The 20,658-nt window shown below is 47.9% G+C and overlaps 1 protein-coding gene across 1 annotated transcript; it reads left to right on the top strand.

Annotated features, from left to right (window-relative positions):
- The first annotated feature begins 8,138 nt into the window (after positions 1 to 8,138).
- Positions 8,139 to 9,665, top strand: LOC140001064 (olfactory receptor 14A16-like). Its single transcript, XM_072032201.1, has 2 exons — positions 8,139 to 8,178; positions 8,662 to 9,665. The coding sequence occupies exons 1-2, from the start codon at positions 8,139 to 8,141 to the stop codon at positions 9,618 to 9,620; spliced, it is 999 nt and encodes a 332-aa protein (XP_071888302.1). The 3' UTR covers positions 9,621 to 9,665.
- Positions 9,666 to 20,658: the final 10,993 nt, after the last annotated feature.

The following is a 20,658-nucleotide window of genomic DNA, read 5'->3' as shown; positions in this document are numbered from 1 at the left end:
CCTGGGGTTTTGGAGTCGGGGATACGGAGGATCTGAGGCCCGCTATACTCCAACTGAAAAGGAGATATTGGCAGCATATGAAGGAGTTCGATCTGCTTCGGAGGTGGTCGGTACTGAAGTGCAGCTCCTCCTAGCACCCCGATTGCCGGTACTAGGCTGGATGTTCAAGGGAAGGGTCCCCTCTACGCATCATGCAACTGATGCTACATGGAGCAAGTGAGTTGCACTGATTACTCAGTGGGCTCGAATAGGAAACCCCAGTGGCCCAGGAATCTTGGAAGTGATTATGGACTGGCCAGAAGGCAAATACTTTGGGATATCATCAGAGGAGAAGGTGGGTCATGCTGAAGAAGCCCCACACTGGGTGCCAAAAAGGACTGTCGTGGTTTAACCCAGCCGGCAGCTAAACACCACACAGAACAGGAGACCCAAACTGGCCCAAGGGATGTCCCATTCCGTCTGGCATCATGCAGAACAACAAAACTTTGGGGGTTGCCCATGGATGGAGAGGTGCTGTTTGGGGCCTGGCAGGGTATCAATTGGTGGATGTTAAGCAATTGCATTGTTGTCGCGTTAAGGGGTATAGCTGATTAACCGTTACGGGCCCGGTTGGATTCAGAGTACTGAACCAGTCGGACGTTCACCAAAAACACATTAACCGCCTGGGGGTCTAGTCAGACATTCACCAAAAATGCATTAACCGTCTGGGGGTCTGGTTAGATTCAGAACACTGAACTATCACGGATAACCACCCTCACCCTAGTTGCATTTAATGAGAGCTATCACAATGCAATCAAGTATGGTTTATTACAGCAACAGATAATCAGGTTCTTTTGGATTGCCGGTGATAGTGACTGTCTGCAAAAGCAAGATAGTATGCATGAAATACACAGGTGTTATAGATGTTACAGATGTGTTAGATGTTATAGATGTTACAGATGTTATAGTTGTTATAGATGTTATAGACGTTACAGGTGTTACAGGTGCGCAGCCTAGAAATAAACACGTTAAAAGGATTAAAGACTCTATAGAGATTTATAAGCAAGTATTCAGATCTCACCCAAAGGCGTCCCAATGGGGGGGGGGGGAAGAGAGGCTCAGCCTGTCGACTGATCCCAGGAGTCAGGAGGTCCTAAGGATGTTGGATTTCCTCGGGATGGTATCTCCCCTGACGATGGTATCTTCCCTAACATCCCCTCTCTCTTGGGCCAATTTATATTATTTTCTATCTTTTAGGTGGAGCTTGAGTGGCTCTAGTCAAGCATATATTAGTTATGATTGGTGTAAAGTTTTCCCATCTCCGTTTAAAGTAATAGGCTCCGAGAAATTCAGGGCGCATGCTCAGTGAGGGGTGGTCGCACCTTGGAGGCGGGTAGCTCTTGGGATGGAGGTGTGTTTTGGTATTATAATGATATTATAATGAGCAAAAAGTACACTAGGGTACAGCATTTGTCAAAAGATGACAGGTCTTTGGCTTAGGGTGGCAAAAAGTGCAGCTTTGTGCACAAGAACAATCGAGGCCCCATCTGATTACAGAGCCTAGCCGTGGTGTCTCCACTCCACTCCACGCTCCGTGGTGTTCCTTAGAGCTAGCACACCAAGTTTCCTCAGTGCGATAGCATCTAAGGTTGGGAGCCTAGGGAACGCTCAGATAATGCAGTTATGCCCTACTCTGAAAGCCTCTTCAAAGCTGTACCTTTTCCTTAAAAATGTGAACGTTAGTTTTATTTTCCTAGTTACTTCAGGCAATTACACCACAATTGTGCATCATGCCTTTTGTAGATATATTATAATTGTAGTTGTTATTGGTTTTCCTCCCTTTAAGGAACCATTCAACTGTCTTTATTTCAACCCACAAGTTCTAACTTTGTTGTTTTCCCAATTTTCTCCCCCATCCCACTGGGAGAGTGGGAGAATAAGCGAATGGCTGCGTGCTGCTTAGCAGCCTGCCAGGTTAAACCACAACAGGAGAGTAACACCACTGTATATACACTGCCTCAGAAATGTTTTTAATACAAATGGGTACTGTTTGGGGCAACGTAATTGAAGTCTAGTCTGGCATTCCACCTAGCATGATGTAGTGCTGGCAAGTGACATGACCCTACAGGAAAAGAGCCACAGACTTCCTGGCTGACAACTGTAACATTTTCAGGAAGCATTTCATCATTTAACCATTCTGCTTCCTACCTGGAAAAAAAGAAGTGCTCCTGTAAGTCCTGCACTAGTGAAGTAGCTACAACCAGATGATGGCATGGAGAATGTGAATTATATGGTAAAAAAAAATGACAAAATGTTAAGTCTTGATGAATCACTGGAGTACTAACTGGTAAGGTCACTGTGTCCTCTTTGCTGTCTTACTCCTACATGGGAGACCTACAGAAAATAAAAGATGATAACCTGGTAGATAGTCATCTTGCATGTAACCGTACTGTGTTCTGACACATACACCAAAACCACGATCTTCAGTCTTGATTAGTTAAATTCTGTACCAATATTTCTGAAGAGAAAACTGCTTGTTCAGAAATGAATGAGTTCCCCTTGATGTAACACACTCCTGAGTGTTATTTCACAAAAAAAATATTTTGGATTATTAAATTATAAACAAGGCTAATGTTTTATTGTGTAAGATAAACCAAAATACTATGGAAACAGTATTTCTGTGCAAAGTGACAGTTGCCTAATGGATATTTCTTTTCTCCTTTAGCAATGAACAAAATGGGTACAATCATCTGGCCAAGCTTTTTGTTAGAAATGATGCTGCTACTATCTTGAGAGAGCTGGAAGCGAGTTTTCCTAGAATAAGATAGTTCAGTTGGAAGGGACCTTCAAAGATTGAGTCCAACTGTCTGACCTCTTCAAGGATAATCAAAATTTAAAGCATATTCTTGAGGGCATTGCCCAAATGCCTCTGGAACACTGGAAGTTATGGGGTGTCAACCACCCCTCAAGGATGCCTGTTCCAGGGTTTGATCACCCCACAGTAAAGAATTTTTTCCTAATGTGCAGTCTGAACTTAAGCATTGCAGCTTTTCACCATTTCCATTTCCATGCATTCTAGCATTCTTGCTTCAGAAGATGTCAAGGCTGTAAACTACTGTTTCTCTTAGCATGGGTCCAGATGGCTCTGGATGCTAACTGGAAGTGTGTCGCCCTGCCAGATGATTTGTGTATGCCATTTTGTTTCATTATTCACTGGATTGGAGTAAAGTAAACGAGCTATATCCAGCATGGGGATCAAGCAGTTGCAGAAGATGCTTAGTAATTGGGTACTTTTTTCTCCAAACCACTGCAAATTTAGAAGAGAGTATGCCTAGACAATCCAGTGTTTGAAAAGCTGACTGAAATATGTGGTGTATTAATCTCCTGATGTTGGTGGTTGCCAAGTTTTGTCTGCCTAGAATATGGTAATCAGATATATGATGCTGGGGATATAACAGCATCCTCTTCTGAATAAAGTAAAGTCAAAATTGTGGAAAGACTGACTTGTAGCTTTTTTCTCATACTATCCAAAGTGTATCTGTATTACTATGCAAATAATACTTGTAGTGGTTTAACCTGGCCAGCAGCTAAACCATTCGCTCACCCTCCTCCCTCCCTCTCTGGGACGGGGGAGAGAAATGGGATAGTAAAGCCCATGAGTTGAGATAAAGACAGTTTATTAAGACAGGAAAATAATAACAATAATAATAATAGTACTACTACTAATAATGTGTACAAACAAGTGATGCACAATGCAATTGCTCACCACCCACTGACCGATGCCCAGCCTAACCCTGAGCAGTCCGGCCCCCTCCACCCGGCTAGCCACCCCTATATATTGTTTAGCATGACGTCAGATGGTATGGAATACCACTTTGGCTAGTTTGGCTCACCTGTCCTGGGTCTGTCCCCTCCCAGCTCTTGCTGCACCCCCAGCCTGCCCATTGACAGGAAAGAGCAAGAAGCTGAGACGTCCTTGGCTTGGTGTAAGCACTGCTCTGCAACAATTAAAACATTGGGGTGTTATCAGCACTCTTCTCATCCCAAGCCAAAACACAGCATTCCACCAGCTACTAGGAAGAAAACTGTTCTCTGTCCTAGCTGAAACCAGGACACCAGGATGGGAGAAGGGAGTCAGCTGAGTCACTATTGCAGGTTTGTACGTTTGTAGACTCTGCTACTTCCCATATTGACCACAAACCCACTGGAGGTTGGAGTCGTCTTGCCTCGGTTCAGGTGTGCACAAAACAGGCACCTGCGTGTGAACTGTGTGTCTTAGCTCCCATTGGAATTACTGGAAATGGAGGCCACGAACTCCTGATAAACTTTGAGGTGCCAGAGGTGGTCCAAGATATAAGCAGGTAACTGCAAGCTGAGGTGGACCGATGTGGAGAGGCAGGGCACTGTGTGAGGGTGTCATCCTGGAGCCTTGTGGGGAAGGTCTTCTGCCAAATGAAATGACAGCAGGTGCTCAAGTTGAGGATAATTGATCAAGTTTCTGCTCAGTCTGTTCGCAGAAGCCCCTTGCAGTATTCATCTGACTCAGTGGGGTACTAGGGAGCTCAGAGAATTACGGAATAGTTTGGGTTGGAAAGGACCCTAAAGATCATATAATTTCTTTGAAATGATATCCCCCCTGCCATGGGAAGGGACACCTTTCACTAGACCAGGTTGCTCAAAGCCCCATCCAGCCTGGCCTTGAACACTTCTAGGGATGGGGCATCCACAAGTTCCCTGAGCAACCTCTTCTAGTACCTCACCACCCTCAGAACAAGGAACTTTTTTCTAATGTCTAATCTAAATCTACCATCTTTTTTCAGTTTAAAACTATCACCCCTTGTCCTATCACTACACTCGTTGATGAAAAGTCCCTCCTCAGCTTTTCTGTAGGCCCCCTTTACGTACTGGAAGGCTGCAATGATGTCTCCCTGGAATATTCGTTTCTCCAGGCTGAAGAACCCCAGCTCCCACAGCCTGTCTTCATAGAATAGGTGCTCCAGCCCCTTGGTCATCTTTGTGTCCCTCCTCTGGACTCCTCCTAATATGTCATGTCCTTACACTGGGGGCCCTGGAGCTGAATTCACTACTCGAGATGTGGCCTCCCCAGAGCCAAGTACAGAGGAACTTCCTTAGTCCTGCTGGCCAAACTATTCCCAATAGAAGCCAGGAGGCTGTTGGCCTTTCTGGCCACCTGGCTCCTGTTCAGCTGGCTATTGATAAATCCCCCTAAATGACTTTCCAACTGGCAGCTTTCCAGCCACTCTGCCCCCAGCCTGTAGTGCTGCATGGGGTTGTTGTGCCCCAAGTGAAGCTGAAGGCTCCTGTGAGAACTGGTGTTGCTGCAAAAGTCTGAGGCAAAGGCAGCAGTAAGCATCTCAGCCTTTTACTCATCCCTCGTCACTATATTTCCTTCCACATCCAATAAAAGATGAAGATGCTCCTTAGTCCTCCTTGTTTTGTTTATGTATTAAACAAGCAACAAACAAACAAAAAACCACAAACATTTTATTTTCTTTAACAGCAATAGCAGACTGAGTTCCAGTGACCTGCCCCTTCTTCCAAAGGTCATAAACCCTCTTTCTCTTCCTGAGATCTAGCCTCAACTCTCTGTTCAGCCAGGCCAGTCTTATTCCACGCCGGGTTCTTTTGGTACATGGGAACAGCCTGCTCCTGTGCCTTTAGGATTTCTTTCTTGAAGAGTGTCCAGCATTCCTCCAGGACAGCCTCCCAGGGGTCTCTGCCAACCAGTCTCCTTAAAAATGCCACAAAGTCTATCTCGGGAGATTGACACTGTCCATGAGAAAGAAATATTACTCCAAGGACAATGTTGTGGTGCAACAGGTCCCCCAGAAGGAGACTGGATCCAGCCATGGTTTTGTGTTTCAAGGAACCATCAGGGAGCAAGGAGTCATTATCCATAAAGGCAGGAAGATGTTCAGGTGAGAGCAAGAAGGGAAAGAAGGGTGAATGTCTACATCCAACAGAGAAAGAGGCACAGGTTTGGGAATCCATAGGACAGCCTGGCGTGCAGAGGATCAAGGGCTGTGGCAAGGCTAAAAACCCCAGTAGAGCCAAGGTCTTTGTCTCCTTCTCTATGGCTGCTGTCTGTGCCACTGAGCCTTATGAGACGACGTCTTAGCCTTCAAGCTCTTGGGCCTCATTGCCTCCTCACCCACACCTGCAAACCAGGAAAGTGTCATACTCTTGCACTTGGCAATGTGCATCCCCATATCATATTGCCCTAGTAAGAGCACACAGACACATGTGAGGGACAGGATCTCCCTTCAGGGGCCAGGAGTCCAGGCTTGGCCATCATGCTTGGTGAAGCACATCAACGTTTTCTAAGCATCAGGGCCGCTTTAACATTGCCTTTGTCTTCTTGTCATCACTTCCTCCAATTTTCTGCTCTAATGAGCTCCAAGGGAGTCTTTGTCAGTAATGGCCCTCAGTGGGACACTCCAAGAAATTTGGGAGTTTGCATCTGACTTGGACTTGAGAGATTTCTTGAAACTCCTCTCCGTGCCTGAGGTTCATGGGGTCATCACCAAACACACCAGAGGAGTCATTAAAAAGACCTGGGAGCAGACTGAGCGTCTGCTCATGAGCTGGGCTGGGCTCCTGGGACAGAGAAAATTCCTGGCAAGTGGGCTGGGCACCTCTTAAGAGGCAAAGCTCTGCCCAGGAGCAGCTCCTCTGCAAAGGGCAGCAGGGTTGGGGGCACTACCTGCAGGTGAGAAGGGGAGAGGAGAGAGTGAAAGAGAGGTTAGGGGCAGGCTGGAGTGGGTCGATGTTGAGATGTCGCTAGAGGAGAAACCATTACCACCCTTGAGATGGTAAACCTCTGGCTACAGGGCTGTATCTGCCCCTGGAAGGGTCTACAGAACTGTGTGTAGCTCAGACCCCATCAGGTATTTCAGAAGGACTGCCAGGAGGTCTTAGTAGAAACATGTAAAGGGCTGTGAAGCTGGGGGTGCAGGCAAGGGTGCCCAGGGCACTGTGGGGAGAAGTTGTGGGTGGAAGGGGCCCCCCAGGCAGGGCAGGGTCCTGCTGCCTTCCACAAGGTGTTCTGTGTCTCTACTCACATTTGTTATTCACTGTGGTGACAAGGACGTTCAGAGGACTGGAGCACCTCTCACATGAAGACAGGCTGAGTTTTTCAGCCTGCTGTAAAGAACGTTCTGGGGAGACCTCAATGCAGCCTTCCAGTACCTAAAGGGGACCTACAGGAAATATGAGGAGGGACAGTTTGTCAGGGGGTGTAGTGACAGGGCAAAGAGTAGTGGCTTTAAACTAAAAGAGGATAGATTTGGAGTAGATATAAGGAAGAAATTCTTTGCTCTGATGGTGGTGAGTCACAGCAACAGGTTGCACAGAGAAGTTGCTGATGCCCCATCCCTGGGAGCATTCAAGGCCAGGCTGGTGGAATTTTGAGCAGCCTGGTCTAGTGGAAGGTGTCCCTGCCCATGGCGGGGGGTGGAATTATGTGGTCCTTCCAACCTAAACCATTCTATGATTCTGTGACATTTCTGCTGGGTGCTCTTCCCTAACCCCCTTTCTAGGCATTGCCTGGAAGGGAAGGGTGCTGTGTTTTCAGTTTTCTACTCTTGATTCCCTTGTTGGGGGGATGGAAAGTAAAACTTTAGGCGCTGAAAGCAAAGGATGGGAGGGGGGATTTGGACACCTCCCGGTCAGTCCTTCAATGAACATGCTTTTCCCCACAAAAGCCCCCCTGGTTTCCTGGTTAAGGCCATGGGGACCAAGGCATAAGCTGACTCCTCTGCCGTCCGAGCCCCAGCAGAGTAGATGCTCCCAAACGTCCATCTGTCCCTCCATGGCCTTGCATCCCTCCCCTGGCAGGAGCATTGTGACAGTTCTCCTTCTCTCTCCACTCAGTTGTCCTGCTGCTGTTCTCCTTCTCAGGTTTTCTGGGGACAGAGAAGCTTGGCTGCAGCTCAGGCGTGCTTCTTGCAGGTCCTGCCATGCAGAAGTGTCCATGCAGTCAAGGTGTCCAAGTCCCCTCCTAACCTGTGGGGCTCACAATGCAGTCCTTGGCTTCACAATGAAGCTCACTTTCTATTAAGCAGAATTTTGGAGAAACACTATTTAAAATTGCACAGCTCCCAGCACTTCCTAGTTCCCTTTCAGGGGAACACCCGAGTATGACCATGAACGAGCTCAAAGAGTTGCCAGCACAAGGCAGTAGAGAGCGAGACAGATGGGGAGAGAGACTCTCCTCACTCTGCACTAAGATTCTGTCCCACTGCCTCCCAGGAATACCAATATAGCACTTGCAGGATGGTGGAAATGCCAGGGCTGTCTACCTGCAAAAAAAGACTCCTCAGGTTTGACCAGGGCAACAGGAACAAAAGAAACAAAACAAAATCCCCACAGCGTGGCTGGTGAGTTGGGAGCAGCAATACTGCAAAGGTCTTTGATGTCATAAACGTATTTAACCAGAAATCACTAATCATTGCTGGGTCCAATGTTCTTGCTGCAAAGCAGAATGGACTCCTCTAGAGCCCATAGCAGAGTTCCCTGCTTCCCACTGCACCCTCGGGAAACAATAATTCAGAGCTCCATCCAGGCAGTTGGATGAAGTTCTTTGTGGAAAGACAGAGGCTGTGAGAATTGGATTTGTCTGTGTCTGTCCTCACTTGTCATTGACTTTTCCTCCTTGGACAGGAGCCCATGGTCAGAAAAATCAAATGGTCAACAGCAGCCGCATCACTGAGTTCCTCCTGCTGGCATTCACAGACACGCGGGAGCTGGAGCTCCTGCACTTCGCGCTCTTCCTGGGCATCTACCTGGCTGCCCTCCTGGGCAACGGCTTCATCCTCACTGCCGTAGCCTGCGACCACCGCCTCCACACCCCCATGTACTTCTTCCTCCTCAACCTCGCCCTCCTCGACCTGGGATCCATCTCCACCACTCTTCCCAAAGCCATGGCCAATGCCCTGTTGTACACCAGGGTCATCTCCTATGCAGGATGTGCTGCACAGATCTTACTGCTTCCTTTCTTCATCACAGCAGAGTGTTGTCTCCTCACCGTCATGGCCTACGACCGCTACGTGGCCATTTGCCAGCCCCTGCACTACGGGACCCTCCTGGGCACCAGGGCCTGTGCCACCATGGCAGCAGCTGCCTGGGGCTATGGGTTCATCAATGCTCTTCTGCACACTGCCAACACATTTTCTCTTCCTCTCTGCCAAGGCAATGCTGTGGACCAGTTCTTCTGTGAAATCCCCCAGATCCTCAAGCTCTCCTGCTCAGACTCCTACATGAGGGAAGCTGGGCTTCTTGTGGTTAGTGGATGTTTAGCCTTTGGGTGTTTTGTTTTCATTGTGCTGTCCTATGCTCAGATCTTCAGGGCTGTGCTGAGAATCCCCTCTGAGCAGGGTCAGCACAAAGCCTTTTCCACATGCCTCCCTCACTTGTTTGTGGTGTCCCTGTTTGTCAGCATTGGCATGTTTTCCTACCTGAAGCCTCCCTCCATCTCCTCCCCATGCCTGGATCTTTTTGTGACTGTGCTTTATGTGGTGGTGCCTCCAGCAGTGAATCCTCTCGTCTACAGCATGAGGAACAAGATGCTCAAGAAAGCTCTCCAGAAAATATTGGAACAAATGCTAGTTCAAGATCACTAATGTGCCCATCAGCCTCGTATGGGTTTCCAGGAACTCAAAAAAATCCCATTTTTTTTTTTGTTTGTTTTTGTTTCTTTTCTTTCTTTTCTTTTATCATTGTTCCTTTTTTGTTATACCTGTGACTAGTAATTCCAATGCCAATGCCACTAGTGACCAACCTCCAGCTGGATTTAACCCCATTCACCACGACTCTTTGGGCTTGTCTATCCAGCCAGTTTTTAACCCAACGAAGTGTACGTGAGTCCAAGCCACGAGCAGCCAGTTTCTTGAGGAGAATGCTGTGGGAAATGGTGTCAAAAGCCTTGCTGAAGTCAAGGTAGACCACATCCACAGCCTTTCCCTCATCCACCAAGCGCATCACTTTGTCATAGAAGGAGATCAGGTTCGTCAAGCAGGACCTGCCTTTCAGAAACCCATGCTGACTGGGCCTGATCACCTGGTTGCCCTGTAAGTGCCACGTGATGACTCTCAAGATAATCTGCTCCATGAGTTTCCCCGGCACTGAGGTCAAACTGACAGGCCTGTAGTTTCCCGGGTTCGCCCTCTGGCCCTTCTTGTAGACTGGCATCACGTTTGCTAGCCGCCAGTCAACCGGGACCTCCCCCGATAGCCAAGACTGTTGAGAAATGATGGTAAGTGGCTTGGCCAGCTCCTCCGCCAGTTCTCTCAGTACCCTTGGGTGGATCCCATCTGGCCCCATTGACTTGCGTACATCCAAGTGCTGTAGCAGGTTGCCAACTATTTCCTCATGGATAGTGAGGGCCACATTCTGCTCCCCATCCCCTTCCACCAGTTCAGGGTACTGGGTATCCAGAGAGCAACTGGTTTTGCCGCTAAAGATTGAGGCAAAGAAGGCATTAAGCACCTCTGCCTTTTCCTCAACTTTTGTAACTAAGTTCCCCCCCCGCATCCAGCAAAGGATGGAGATTCTCCTTGGTCCTCCATTTTGCACTGATGTATTTGTAAAAACATTTTTTGTTGTCTTTAATGGCAGTAGCCAGACTGAACTCCAGATGAGCTTTGGCCTTTCTAATTTTGTCCCTGCACTGCTTCGCAACATCATTATAGTCCTCCTGCATGGCCCGCCCTCTTTTCCAAAGATTATAAAACCTCTTTTTTTCTCCTAATCTCAAGCCACAGTTCTCTGTTCAGCCATGCTGGTCTTCCCTACCGGCTCATCTTTGGGCACATGGGGACAGACCGCTCCTGTGCCATTAAGATTTCCTTCTTGAAGAGCTCCCAGCCTTCCTGGACTCCTCTGCCCTTCAGAAATGCCTCTCAAGGGACTCTGCCAACCATAGTCCTGAACTGTCCAAAGCTGGCCCTCCAGAAGTCCTATACAGCAGTTTTACTGTTTCCCTTCCTGGCTTCTCCAAGGATGGAGAACTCTACCATTTCATGGTCACTTTTCCCAAGACAGTTTCCAACCACCACATCTCCCACCAGTCCTTCTCTGTTTGTGAAGAGAAGGTCTAGCGGGGCACCTCCCCTGGTAGGCTCACTAACCAGCTGCATCAGGAAGCTATCTTCCACGCTCTCCAGAAACCTCCTAGATTGCTTTCTCTGGGCTGTGTTGTGCTTCCAGGATATATCTGGGAAGTTGAAGTCCCCCACAAGAACAAGCACTGATGATTTCACAACTTTTGTCAGCTGCCTGTAGAACTCCTCATCAGTCTCCTCATCCTGGTTCAGCGGTCTATAACAGACCCCAACCAGGATGCTTCCCTTGTTGGCCTTCCCGCTGATCCTAACCCATAGGGACTCAACTCTATCATTCCCAGCCTCAAGTTCCGTGAACCAGGTTGGTAAACTTTCTGGCAATGTCCCTAACCCTGGCTCCAGGGAGGCAAATACAGATACAGCTGGATGTCCCAAAGCTGCGTGTCCTGATATCCCAGCTCCTCTTGCTGCAGTGTCTAGAGGAGTCACTTTGTCTCCCTGCCCATGCTCACAGCCCCTGGGGCACAGCAGGGACCCTGCTCTACGCCACAGCCCTGGGCTCTCCTGCCCTGCCACAAGTCTGTGCTCAGCCCCGTGCCACACCTGAGGTGCTGCAGCCCAAATGTGCACAGCCAGGACGAGCTGGAGCCTCATGGCTTGTCCCAGAACAGTGATGATTTTGGGTGAAGGGACATCGGAATTTGGATTAAGGGGTGTGATCACACATCTTGGCCACCTGCGGTGCTGAAGTGGAGGGATGCAGGCTCTGCCAGAGAGAGTGTCAGAGAGGATGAGAAGGTGAAGGTGAAGCTCAGATGCGTGGAGCTGTTCTGTGCAATGGACAACAGATTGGGTTAGCTTTTGTGACTGAGGAGGAGAGGAGCCAATGTGGGTGACATTGTGCTGGCTGTTACAAACCAATGACTGAGATAAAGACTGTTCCCTAGGTAAAGCAAAAGCCATGTGTGTAAGCAAAGCAAAACAAGGAACTCATTCAGAATTTCCCATCAGCAGGCAGCTGCTCAGCCACTTCCAGGAAATACAGGGCTCATCACGTGTAACAGGTTCTTGGAAAGACAAATGCCATCAGCTGTTATTGCTGACCGTGGTGTCATATCGTATGGAATATGCCTTTGGTCAGTTTGGGTCAGCTGTCCTGGCCTTGTCCCCCCCCAGCTCCTGCTGCACCCTCATCTTCCTCGCTGGCAGGATAGCACAAGAAGCAGAAAAGTCCTTGTCTCTGTGTGAGCACTGCCCTGCAACAACTAAAACAGACCTCTGTTATCATCACTATTTTCATCCTAAATCCAAAACATAGCATTGTGTGAGCCTTTATGAATAAAAAGAACTCTATCCCAGCCAAAATCAGGACATCTCTCATATTATCTCACGTGCCTACTTAAGCCTCTGCTTGATTTGATGTTTTTTGTTTTGTTTTGCTTTGTTTTTCCTTCTTCCTCTGCCTGTTCCATCTTCAAAGAGCCCTCGAAGGGAGAGTCATTGAATCATGCAATAACTCTGGTTGGAAGACACTTCTGAATGTCTTCTCATCTTTTACATTAGATATTTGGAGGAAATTCTTCACTGTAAGGGTAGTGAGGCCCTGGAACAGGTTACCAAGAGAAGTTGTGGGTGCCCCATCCCTGGAGGTGTTCAAGGCCAGGCTGGATGGGGCCTTTGCCAACCTAATCTCATGGAAAGCCTCCCTGCCCATGGCAGGGCAGTTCAAGATCAATGATCTTTAAGCTCCCTTCCAACCTGATCCTTTCTACGATTCTATGACCCATCGTGTCAATGAACACGCTGGCCCCAACTATCCCATCCTCATCTACTCCCCATGTAACAACCTCTGCAACCAAGTAAAGGGACAGGTGAAAGTTCCTCCCTCTCTTGTGAGAGGTGCTGAGGCACCCATCTCCCAGCCTGATCCATTCCCAAGAGAGGTGTGTTGCCTACCAGGGGCTTTTATTAGGGACGATGCAATGAGTCTACCAAGCCTTGTTCTTTGCTCAGACTACTATCTACTGCTGCTCTGCTGGGACTCTCCCTCCACCTCTGCACACAGGCAGAGAAAGCCCCAGAAAAGGGCTCACAAGAGGAATGTCAGACCAACAAGTCACTGAAGGGTCCTTTATTTTGTTTAAATTCACCAAGACTCCTCATGGACGGAGTCTCTGGACTCCTCTAGACAGCTATGCACTGAATGAGAAACGGGATGAAGAATCAGAGACTCACAGAATGTTTTGGGTTGGAAGGGACCTCTAAAGAGCATCTAGTTCCAACCTCCCTGTCATGGGTAGGGACACCTTCCACTGGACCATGTGGCACAAAGTCCCATCCAGCCTGATGATCTCAACATTTCCAGGGAAGATGCATCCACAACTTGCTAAGAGGCAACCAGTTATACAGTGACATAACAATGTCAAAATCCTAATGACATTTTAGTGGACAGCATCAGGAGAATGAAACCACAGATGAAATAAACACTGAAACCAAAGCAAAATAAAGCCAGAAATGACAATACCCAGAAATACATTAGAATAGGAGCTGTGCCTTTAATGAGCCACATTATGAGTCTAATGTAGAAGTTGGGAAGTTCATTTCTTCTGAAAAACTTTATTTCATCAGTTTCCTGAGGGCATCCTTGATCTCCTGGTTCCTCATGCTGTAGGTGAGCCCTGTGTGGGCTCTGAGCCCCTGGGCTTTGTTCAACCTGGGGGACAGCTGGTCCCACACAGACGTTTGGTGATGGCTGAGGTGCCAGGGGAGGTCTAAGACATGTGCCAGTGTTTGCAGGCTCTGATGGAGAACTTTTCTGAGCATCAGCTGAGGGCCAGATGGGGAAAGGGGATATCCTTGGCTGCCCACAGGGACACCAGACTTGTATATGTAGGGCACCTCCGGATGTGCCTTTATCCAATATCTCCTCAAAGCATGCAGAGCTATTGAGCTGACCAAATGCAGGAGAGGTCCAGAAAGACTGCTCAATTCCCTTCCTGCTGTCCAGCCTTGGACACAGCAGGGTTTGCTCTCTTTGTGGTGCTCTCCTTTGCTCTTTATGCTGTGATTTGCAAAACACTCAGCATGTCTAAGCTCACAAGCAAACCTTTTGCATGCATGCAATCCTCGGCCATCATAAACCATGTTTCCTTGTCACAAGTCTGTACTTGGACCCAGAGCCACAGCTGAGGTGCCCGGGGCTGTGCCCAGCACATTTCTGAAGGGACTCTTCTAGTTAACAGAAGGTGCCTCCTGTTTGAGTGTTTGTTTTCCTTGATCTGGGCTTGAAGTTTACTCTGTTTCATCTGGGTGGCGATGTAAAAACATCTCTCCCAATTAGGGAATGGGCTCAGATATGCAAACTGTTACTCTGAGCTTTACCAGGCAAGTGTCTGCACCACATGCCAACCTCCAGACAGCACCAGCATCGCCTTTCCAAGCTCATCAGAGTTTGTGCATCTGCCCTTTAGCTCCTGCTCATATGAAGAGGTTGCTCCATGAGATGATTGAAATACTGATGATGAGCTCAATAGGACCGGGTCTGTGAGCATGGACAGGGTGTAGATGTGGGGATCACAGAATCATTTAGGTTGGAAGAGACCTCCAAGATCAGTCCAACCTCTGACCTAATACTAGCAAGTCCTCCACTAAACCATATCACTAAGCTCTACACCTAAACGCTTTCTAAAGACCTCCAGGGATGGTGACTCAACCACTTCCCTGGGCAGTCCATTCCAATGCCTAACAACCCTTTAAATAAAGAAGTTTTTACTAATATCTGACCTAAACCTCCCCTAGATGACAGCAGAGATAGGCAGGGGGTTCCTGGCAGTGCAGACAGTGGTGCTGGAAAATGATCTGGCTCTCCCATTGAGCGTCCTGACCTTTAGGGCAACCACCCTCTGGTGTCCTTAGAGGCACAGTGCTGCTGCTCAGAAGGGCACAGCTCTCCCATAGGATCTCTGAGCTATCAGAGAGCAATTTTGAGAAGCTGCAGAGAGGCTAAGGTCAGGAGCATGCTGCTGGGCATCTTCAGATGTATGCTGCTGACAAGAATCCTGTTGTCCTTGGCTGTCACAAAGGGACGAGACTTTCCCTGGGTGTAGCACCCGCACAGTCCTTGGTCTGCTCACTGGAGTCAGGAGCCAAGTCCTTCCCCAGCAGGCCAGGTCCATCCTCCTATGAACAGGGTGCTGCAGAACTGAGGGCTGCTTGCAGTTCCAGCTCACCCTTGTCCTGAAGGGATCTTTCAAGAGGATGAAGAAGGCAGGGACTACACTCTCTGGAGGGAGCTTTTCAGAAGCTGTGCTTTCAATTTCCTAATTGCTGAAGGGAAAAAAAAGAGAAACGAGAAATTATTTGCACAAGAGACAGACTGCAGACAACTCCAGCTTCCTCTTTCCATCCTTGTCAGATTAGGTCTGGCCTCCCCCTGATATGCTGCAACCACAGAGATGCCCTCGGACAGTGCCATACAACCAAGAGATGCCCGTAGGGCAGAGCTGAGTGCAGCATGCGGGAAGGGGGGGGGGGGGGGGAAGGGTCTGTGAACACTGGCACCAAAGAGATGGGGGGCAGAGAAACATCTCCCAGGGACAGCTCCATACAGCAGAGAGGTGGTCAGAAGGAGAGGAAACTCCTAAGAGCAGCGTTGTGCCTTGGGGACTGGAGCACCACTGTGTCCTCTCCAACATGGATGCCTTCCACTGATCAAGACCCCCTTGCCTCTCCTCTCCCTCTCAGCAGGGTCTTCTGCCCTCATGGCCACGATGTTGACCTTGCAGCTGGGAATGCATAAAGTCTGAAGAGGGTTCAGAGGAGGTCTACCAAGACAGGGGTAGGCATCATGTGTGGAGGCCGAGAGGCCTGGGCTTCCTAGGCCTGGTGAAGCACAGGCTCGGGACAGTCTAGTAGTAGCTCCAGACAGCTTGCAAGTTGCTTTCAGAAATGATGGCACATTTTTGGTAGGGGCATGAGAAAGGAAACCAACCATAATCTGCCATTTGGGAGGTCCTGGTCATGAGGAGAAAGAAATATCACTCCAAGGGTACTGCTGTGGTCACTCAGAGGGAGTCTGGATCAGCCCATGGCTTTGTGCTGCAAGGAGTAGCCAGTGAGGACAAGCAGATGCCAGTAGAGGTGGGGAGATACTGTGGTGATGAAGTAGGTTGGGTGTCTACAGACTGCAAGGAAAATGGCACCGGCATGGGGCAGGGTAGGACAGACAACGGCCAAGGGCACTGGCAAGGCTGGAAGGCCCTGACAGAGCCAAGGTCTTTGTCCCCTTGGCTGTAGCTGTTGTCTGTCACTGAGGCCTATGAGAAGGTACGTTGTCCCCTTGGCCCTGGAACCTTGGGGCCTTCTTGTACCCCCCGGTGGTGTTGTACTGTTGTCCTTCACTCAGCATCACACACCCCATGTCCCACAGTCTCTTGAAGAGTCCTGAGTCATGTGTGGGACAGGAGCTCCCTTCCCAGAGCCCAGGCATCAGGCCTTGGCATCTGGTTGGATAAAATCCATCAAGGCTTTACTCAGCATCAGAGCCACCTACATGTTGCCTTTGCCTGACTGGCATCACTGCCTCCAATTTTCTGCTCTAACAAGTCCATGGGGAGGTTGTGTTGCTAATGGCCCTCAGTGAGACCCATTAACACTCCAAGAAACTTCAGTGTTTCTTCTGGCTTTACCTTCTTGTTCAGCCTGTGCTATCTCTTCTCAGCATCAGAGGTCCATGGACTCAGCACCAAATGCACCCCGGGGCTTGTTACAATACAGAGAGCCCTCATGTGCCTTGTTTCTTCCCATCATTTTCTTCAAAGCTGCAGGGCTTGTACATCTAATTGGAGAGATTTCAGAAGGGCAGATAAAGAGGCAGATTTCAATGAACAATTGAGAATAAGGGCATTTCCTTTAATTAATTAATTTATTTATTCAGTTTACTGACATTTCTAGCTGATACTGATGCACAGGATCTCCTAAGGAATTGTGGTCAGCTTGGAAAAGCAGTCCCTTGAGGCCAGACACTCTGTGGGCATCCTTGCTCCTCACCTCCCCAAGCCCTCCATTTCTCTCAGGAGCCGCTTGGGACTTGCAGCACTTCTCCTCCCATCAGACTTCTCCACTCAGGCCTGCAGCTGCATGTGACAGCTCCTTTGCACCAATTGCTGTCTCTTTTCCCCAGAGAACTGCCTGCACACAGGCACAGAAGGGATTCTCTCCATTGCAAACAAACAAAACTTAAGCGCTATACAATTCAATAAACTTTAAATCATTCTCCTCAACTGCATGCCAGGTGCAAACTGCATCTAACGAGGTTCACCTGGCACAAGGGACAGCTGTACAAGAAATGTTTTACACAGGGCGATAAGCAAGGATAAACACAATTAAGGTGTTCACTACAGAGTTCATTAGACTTCTAAAGGATGGCGAAAGTTTTTATCTCCCTAAGCTTTTATCAGATAGCTGAGAGGTGTCTGAATGAACAAAAAGCAAAGAGAAGGAGATTCTGGGAAGAACACATGTCCAAGGAGTCTTCTGAAAAGACACCTTCAGACATGACCACTTAATCATTTTATTTAATCATTTAATAATTAGAACTACATGATCTTTAAGGTCCCTTCCAACCCCAGCCGTTCTATGATAATCAGGAGAGGTGGGAACACCGGAAAGATGAAGGTGACTGGACACACAGCATAACAGACAATATTGGTAGTGCAAAGAGAGGGAAAAATATTTCCTGTACAGTAAGTGCACTTCTTGGCAATTCCCATTCCGGCATGGTGAGAACATATGGCCATTCCATAATCAGGGCTCAAGTGTTTCAGGTGATGAAAATGTGCTCAAATATACATGTATACATGCATTTTTATATATATGTGTGTCCTGCTTTCAGCTATTATCGTTATTATTCTTATTTTCCTTTCTTTTCTGTCCTAATAAACTGTATTTATCTCAACCCACAAGCTTTCACTTTTTTTTTTTTTTTATTAGTATTATTTTTTTTTTTATTTTCAATTCTCTCCCCATCCCAAAGGATTGGGATGGGGAGAGAATTGAAAAAAAAAAAAAAAAGGCTTTGTGGTTTGGTTTGGTTTTCCTTTTTATTGACATTTTCTAAACATTTCTGTTATTATTGGGTTTATCAGGTTAATAATAATAAGGTTAGATTAACCTAATAATAAGGTTAGATTAACCTTCCCTGCCCAGGAATGTCCATGACGCTTCTCAGTCTTTGCACAAAGCCAGTCACACTGAGGTATCGACCTCTCTGCATTGATGGAGGAAAGCAAGACAAGCTTCCATGCAACCTTCTGCTTTCCAGCTGAAGAGTCCTTTAAATGTGGAGACAGAGAAACCATGCTCAGCTGTCCTTTATCACCAGGATAGTGCGTGCATTTAGCTTTGGGTAAAAAAGAAAGAGAAAAATGGCATCAGCTAATAGAGGAGCAGAATGCAGAGAAAAAGAATTAAAACCCCAGAAAAGCCCCAAAAAGCTCCCTGCCCTCTGCCCAGCTGCACTGGTCTTACCTTGCTGGGCAGCTGACCTCCACCACAACTGTTCTCTCTCTTCCCATCCTCGGGAGAGGAAGGGAGGAAGAAAAGGAAAGAAACAACTCACGGGCTGAGATAAGGATAATTTAATTAGAGGAAAAATAGTTATTAAGGGAAAATTGTTACTAATTACATCATTTAACTAAAGGGAAGAAAAAAAAAGCAAAGGCCATGTGGAAGTGCAGAGGAAAGAAATTTCTCTTATTACTAAGAGCAGAAAGGGCAGGTGAGTGCTGAGCTGCTGGTTTATTATTATTTTTTTTTATTTTTTTGTGCTCTCATGGATGCACAGACAACATCGCTTATTGGCTTGGCTCTGGCCAGCAGTGGGGCCCTAATGTAACATGGGGCAGTTTCGGCATTCTTGTCACAGAAGCCACCCCTATGGCCCCCTGCTACCAAAACCTTGCGACGTAAACCCACTACACCGATCACCCAGGGGCTCTGAACCTGTCCCCCTCCATCCACGGAGAGCCCCAGAAGAAGCAGGAGGCCTCTTCGGGGAGCAGCTCCTGCTGACCGCAGCTTCGGAAGAGGCCTCCAGCCTCCTGGCCCTGAAGAGCCCCTTTTGGTACAGTGCTGCTAGCAAAGAGGCCAGCTGTGACACACTGGTTCACCTTGATTCCTCCTGTCTACAGCCCCAGGAATGCCACGGAACAGACAACAGGACTGTCACAAGGCACACGGGACCTTAAGGCTGACACAAACGCAAGGGCTACATGGAAGAGAAAGGAGACCAGAGCTGAAAAAAACACCTTCTCCTTCTATTCATGGCTGTATCCCTGCAAGCTCCAGAAAAGGAAGGAAGAGATGGGAATTGACGAAAAGTACTTTACTGCAGGCTTCTGTATTTTGTTTATACAGAGAGGGTGCTAACAACATCAGTACCTGAGTTCTTGGAGGGAGACAAAGCCAGGGAGATATGAAAGAAGAAGTTGAATAAATTACAGTATTTTTCACATACAATATTATCATAATTATGAGAATCAATCAATCAATCGAACAAAAAACAAACAAACAAACAAACAAAACAAAACCGTCTTTGCTTCTTTGTGGTACAGTGGGAACCCTACAAGTCTGATGGCTACGTTATTGATGATGGGATAACACATATCCCAATACATCCCTGAGAGCATCCTTGATCTCCTGGTTCCTCATGCTGTAGATGAGGTGGTTCAGTGCTGGAGGCACCACCAAGTACAGAAGGGATTTGGCCAACCTCTTTTTGGTGGTTTATGGGAACAGGACATGGGGCAATGGCCACAACATGGATGACAGGAAGTTCCACAGCAGTGTGCGAAAGAACTTCGTCACGGTGAGGGTGACAAAGCACTGGAACAGGCTGCACAGGGAGGTTGTGGAGTCTCCTTCTCCGGAGATATTCAAGGCCCGTCTGTATGCCTACCTGGGCAACCTGGGAGGGGGGTTGGACCCGATGATCTCTTGAGGTCCCTTCCAACTCCTACAATTCTGTGATTCTGTGACATTCCCTTTTTGAGTCTTCTGTAATTAAAATGCTGTTATTTAATTACTCTCTCCTAACTTTCCGTCAGAAGTCATCATTAGGAAGAGCATCCTCAGTGCATGTGGCATGCAGACATTTTCCAGTCTTTTACTCTCTATGGCTAAGAACCTAGAGAGCTGGTCTGTTCTGGAAAATGATCAAACTGAAGTTAGAACAGTTGCTTCTACTTCCTTTTGAGAGACGAAATACAAATTCAATCTGAGATTTCCCCATTTACGAGTAATACAAAAAAGACAACTGGAACTGCAAAAGTTTTATTATTAAAACAGATTAACTCCAGCACAATCAACCTATTAACTAAGAGACTATGAACCTGTAAGGGGGTGCTGCTATCCCTGCTGTGTCTAGCGGGTGCCATGCCTGGGTGCCATTCTGTCGCCTGCAGCTGCCCTGTCTTGGTCGCAGGTGCAGGTTGGGCAGTGTGGGGCTGCCAGGCCTCACCTGGCCGTTGCTTTCCCTTCCCTGTGTGGTCCCCTGAATAGCCCCCTGCTGGCCTCCTTGATGTCCCTCCAGTTTCTCCAG

This window comes from Anas platyrhynchos, chromosome 37 (assembly GCF_047663525.1).
Source record: "Anas platyrhynchos isolate ZD024472 breed Pekin duck chromosome 37, IASCAAS_PekinDuck_T2T, whole genome shotgun sequence".
NCBI classification, from domain to species: domain Eukaryota; kingdom Metazoa; phylum Chordata; class Aves; order Anseriformes; family Anatidae; genus Anas; species Anas platyrhynchos.
The sequence above is the reverse complement of the archived record's forward strand: the minus strand, read 5'-3'. Positions and strand labels throughout refer to the sequence as shown.

Bases quoted from the DNA above. Each gene is read 5' to 3' on its own strand.
- LOC140001064 (XM_072032201.1), top strand. From the start codon at position 8,139: ATGACCATGAACGAGCTCAAAGAGTTGCCAGCACAAGGCA. The intron at 8,179-8,661 runs GTAGAGAGCGAG...CTCCTTGGACAG, and splicing joins AGAGTTGCCAGCACAAGGCA to GAGCCCATGGTCAGAAAAAT.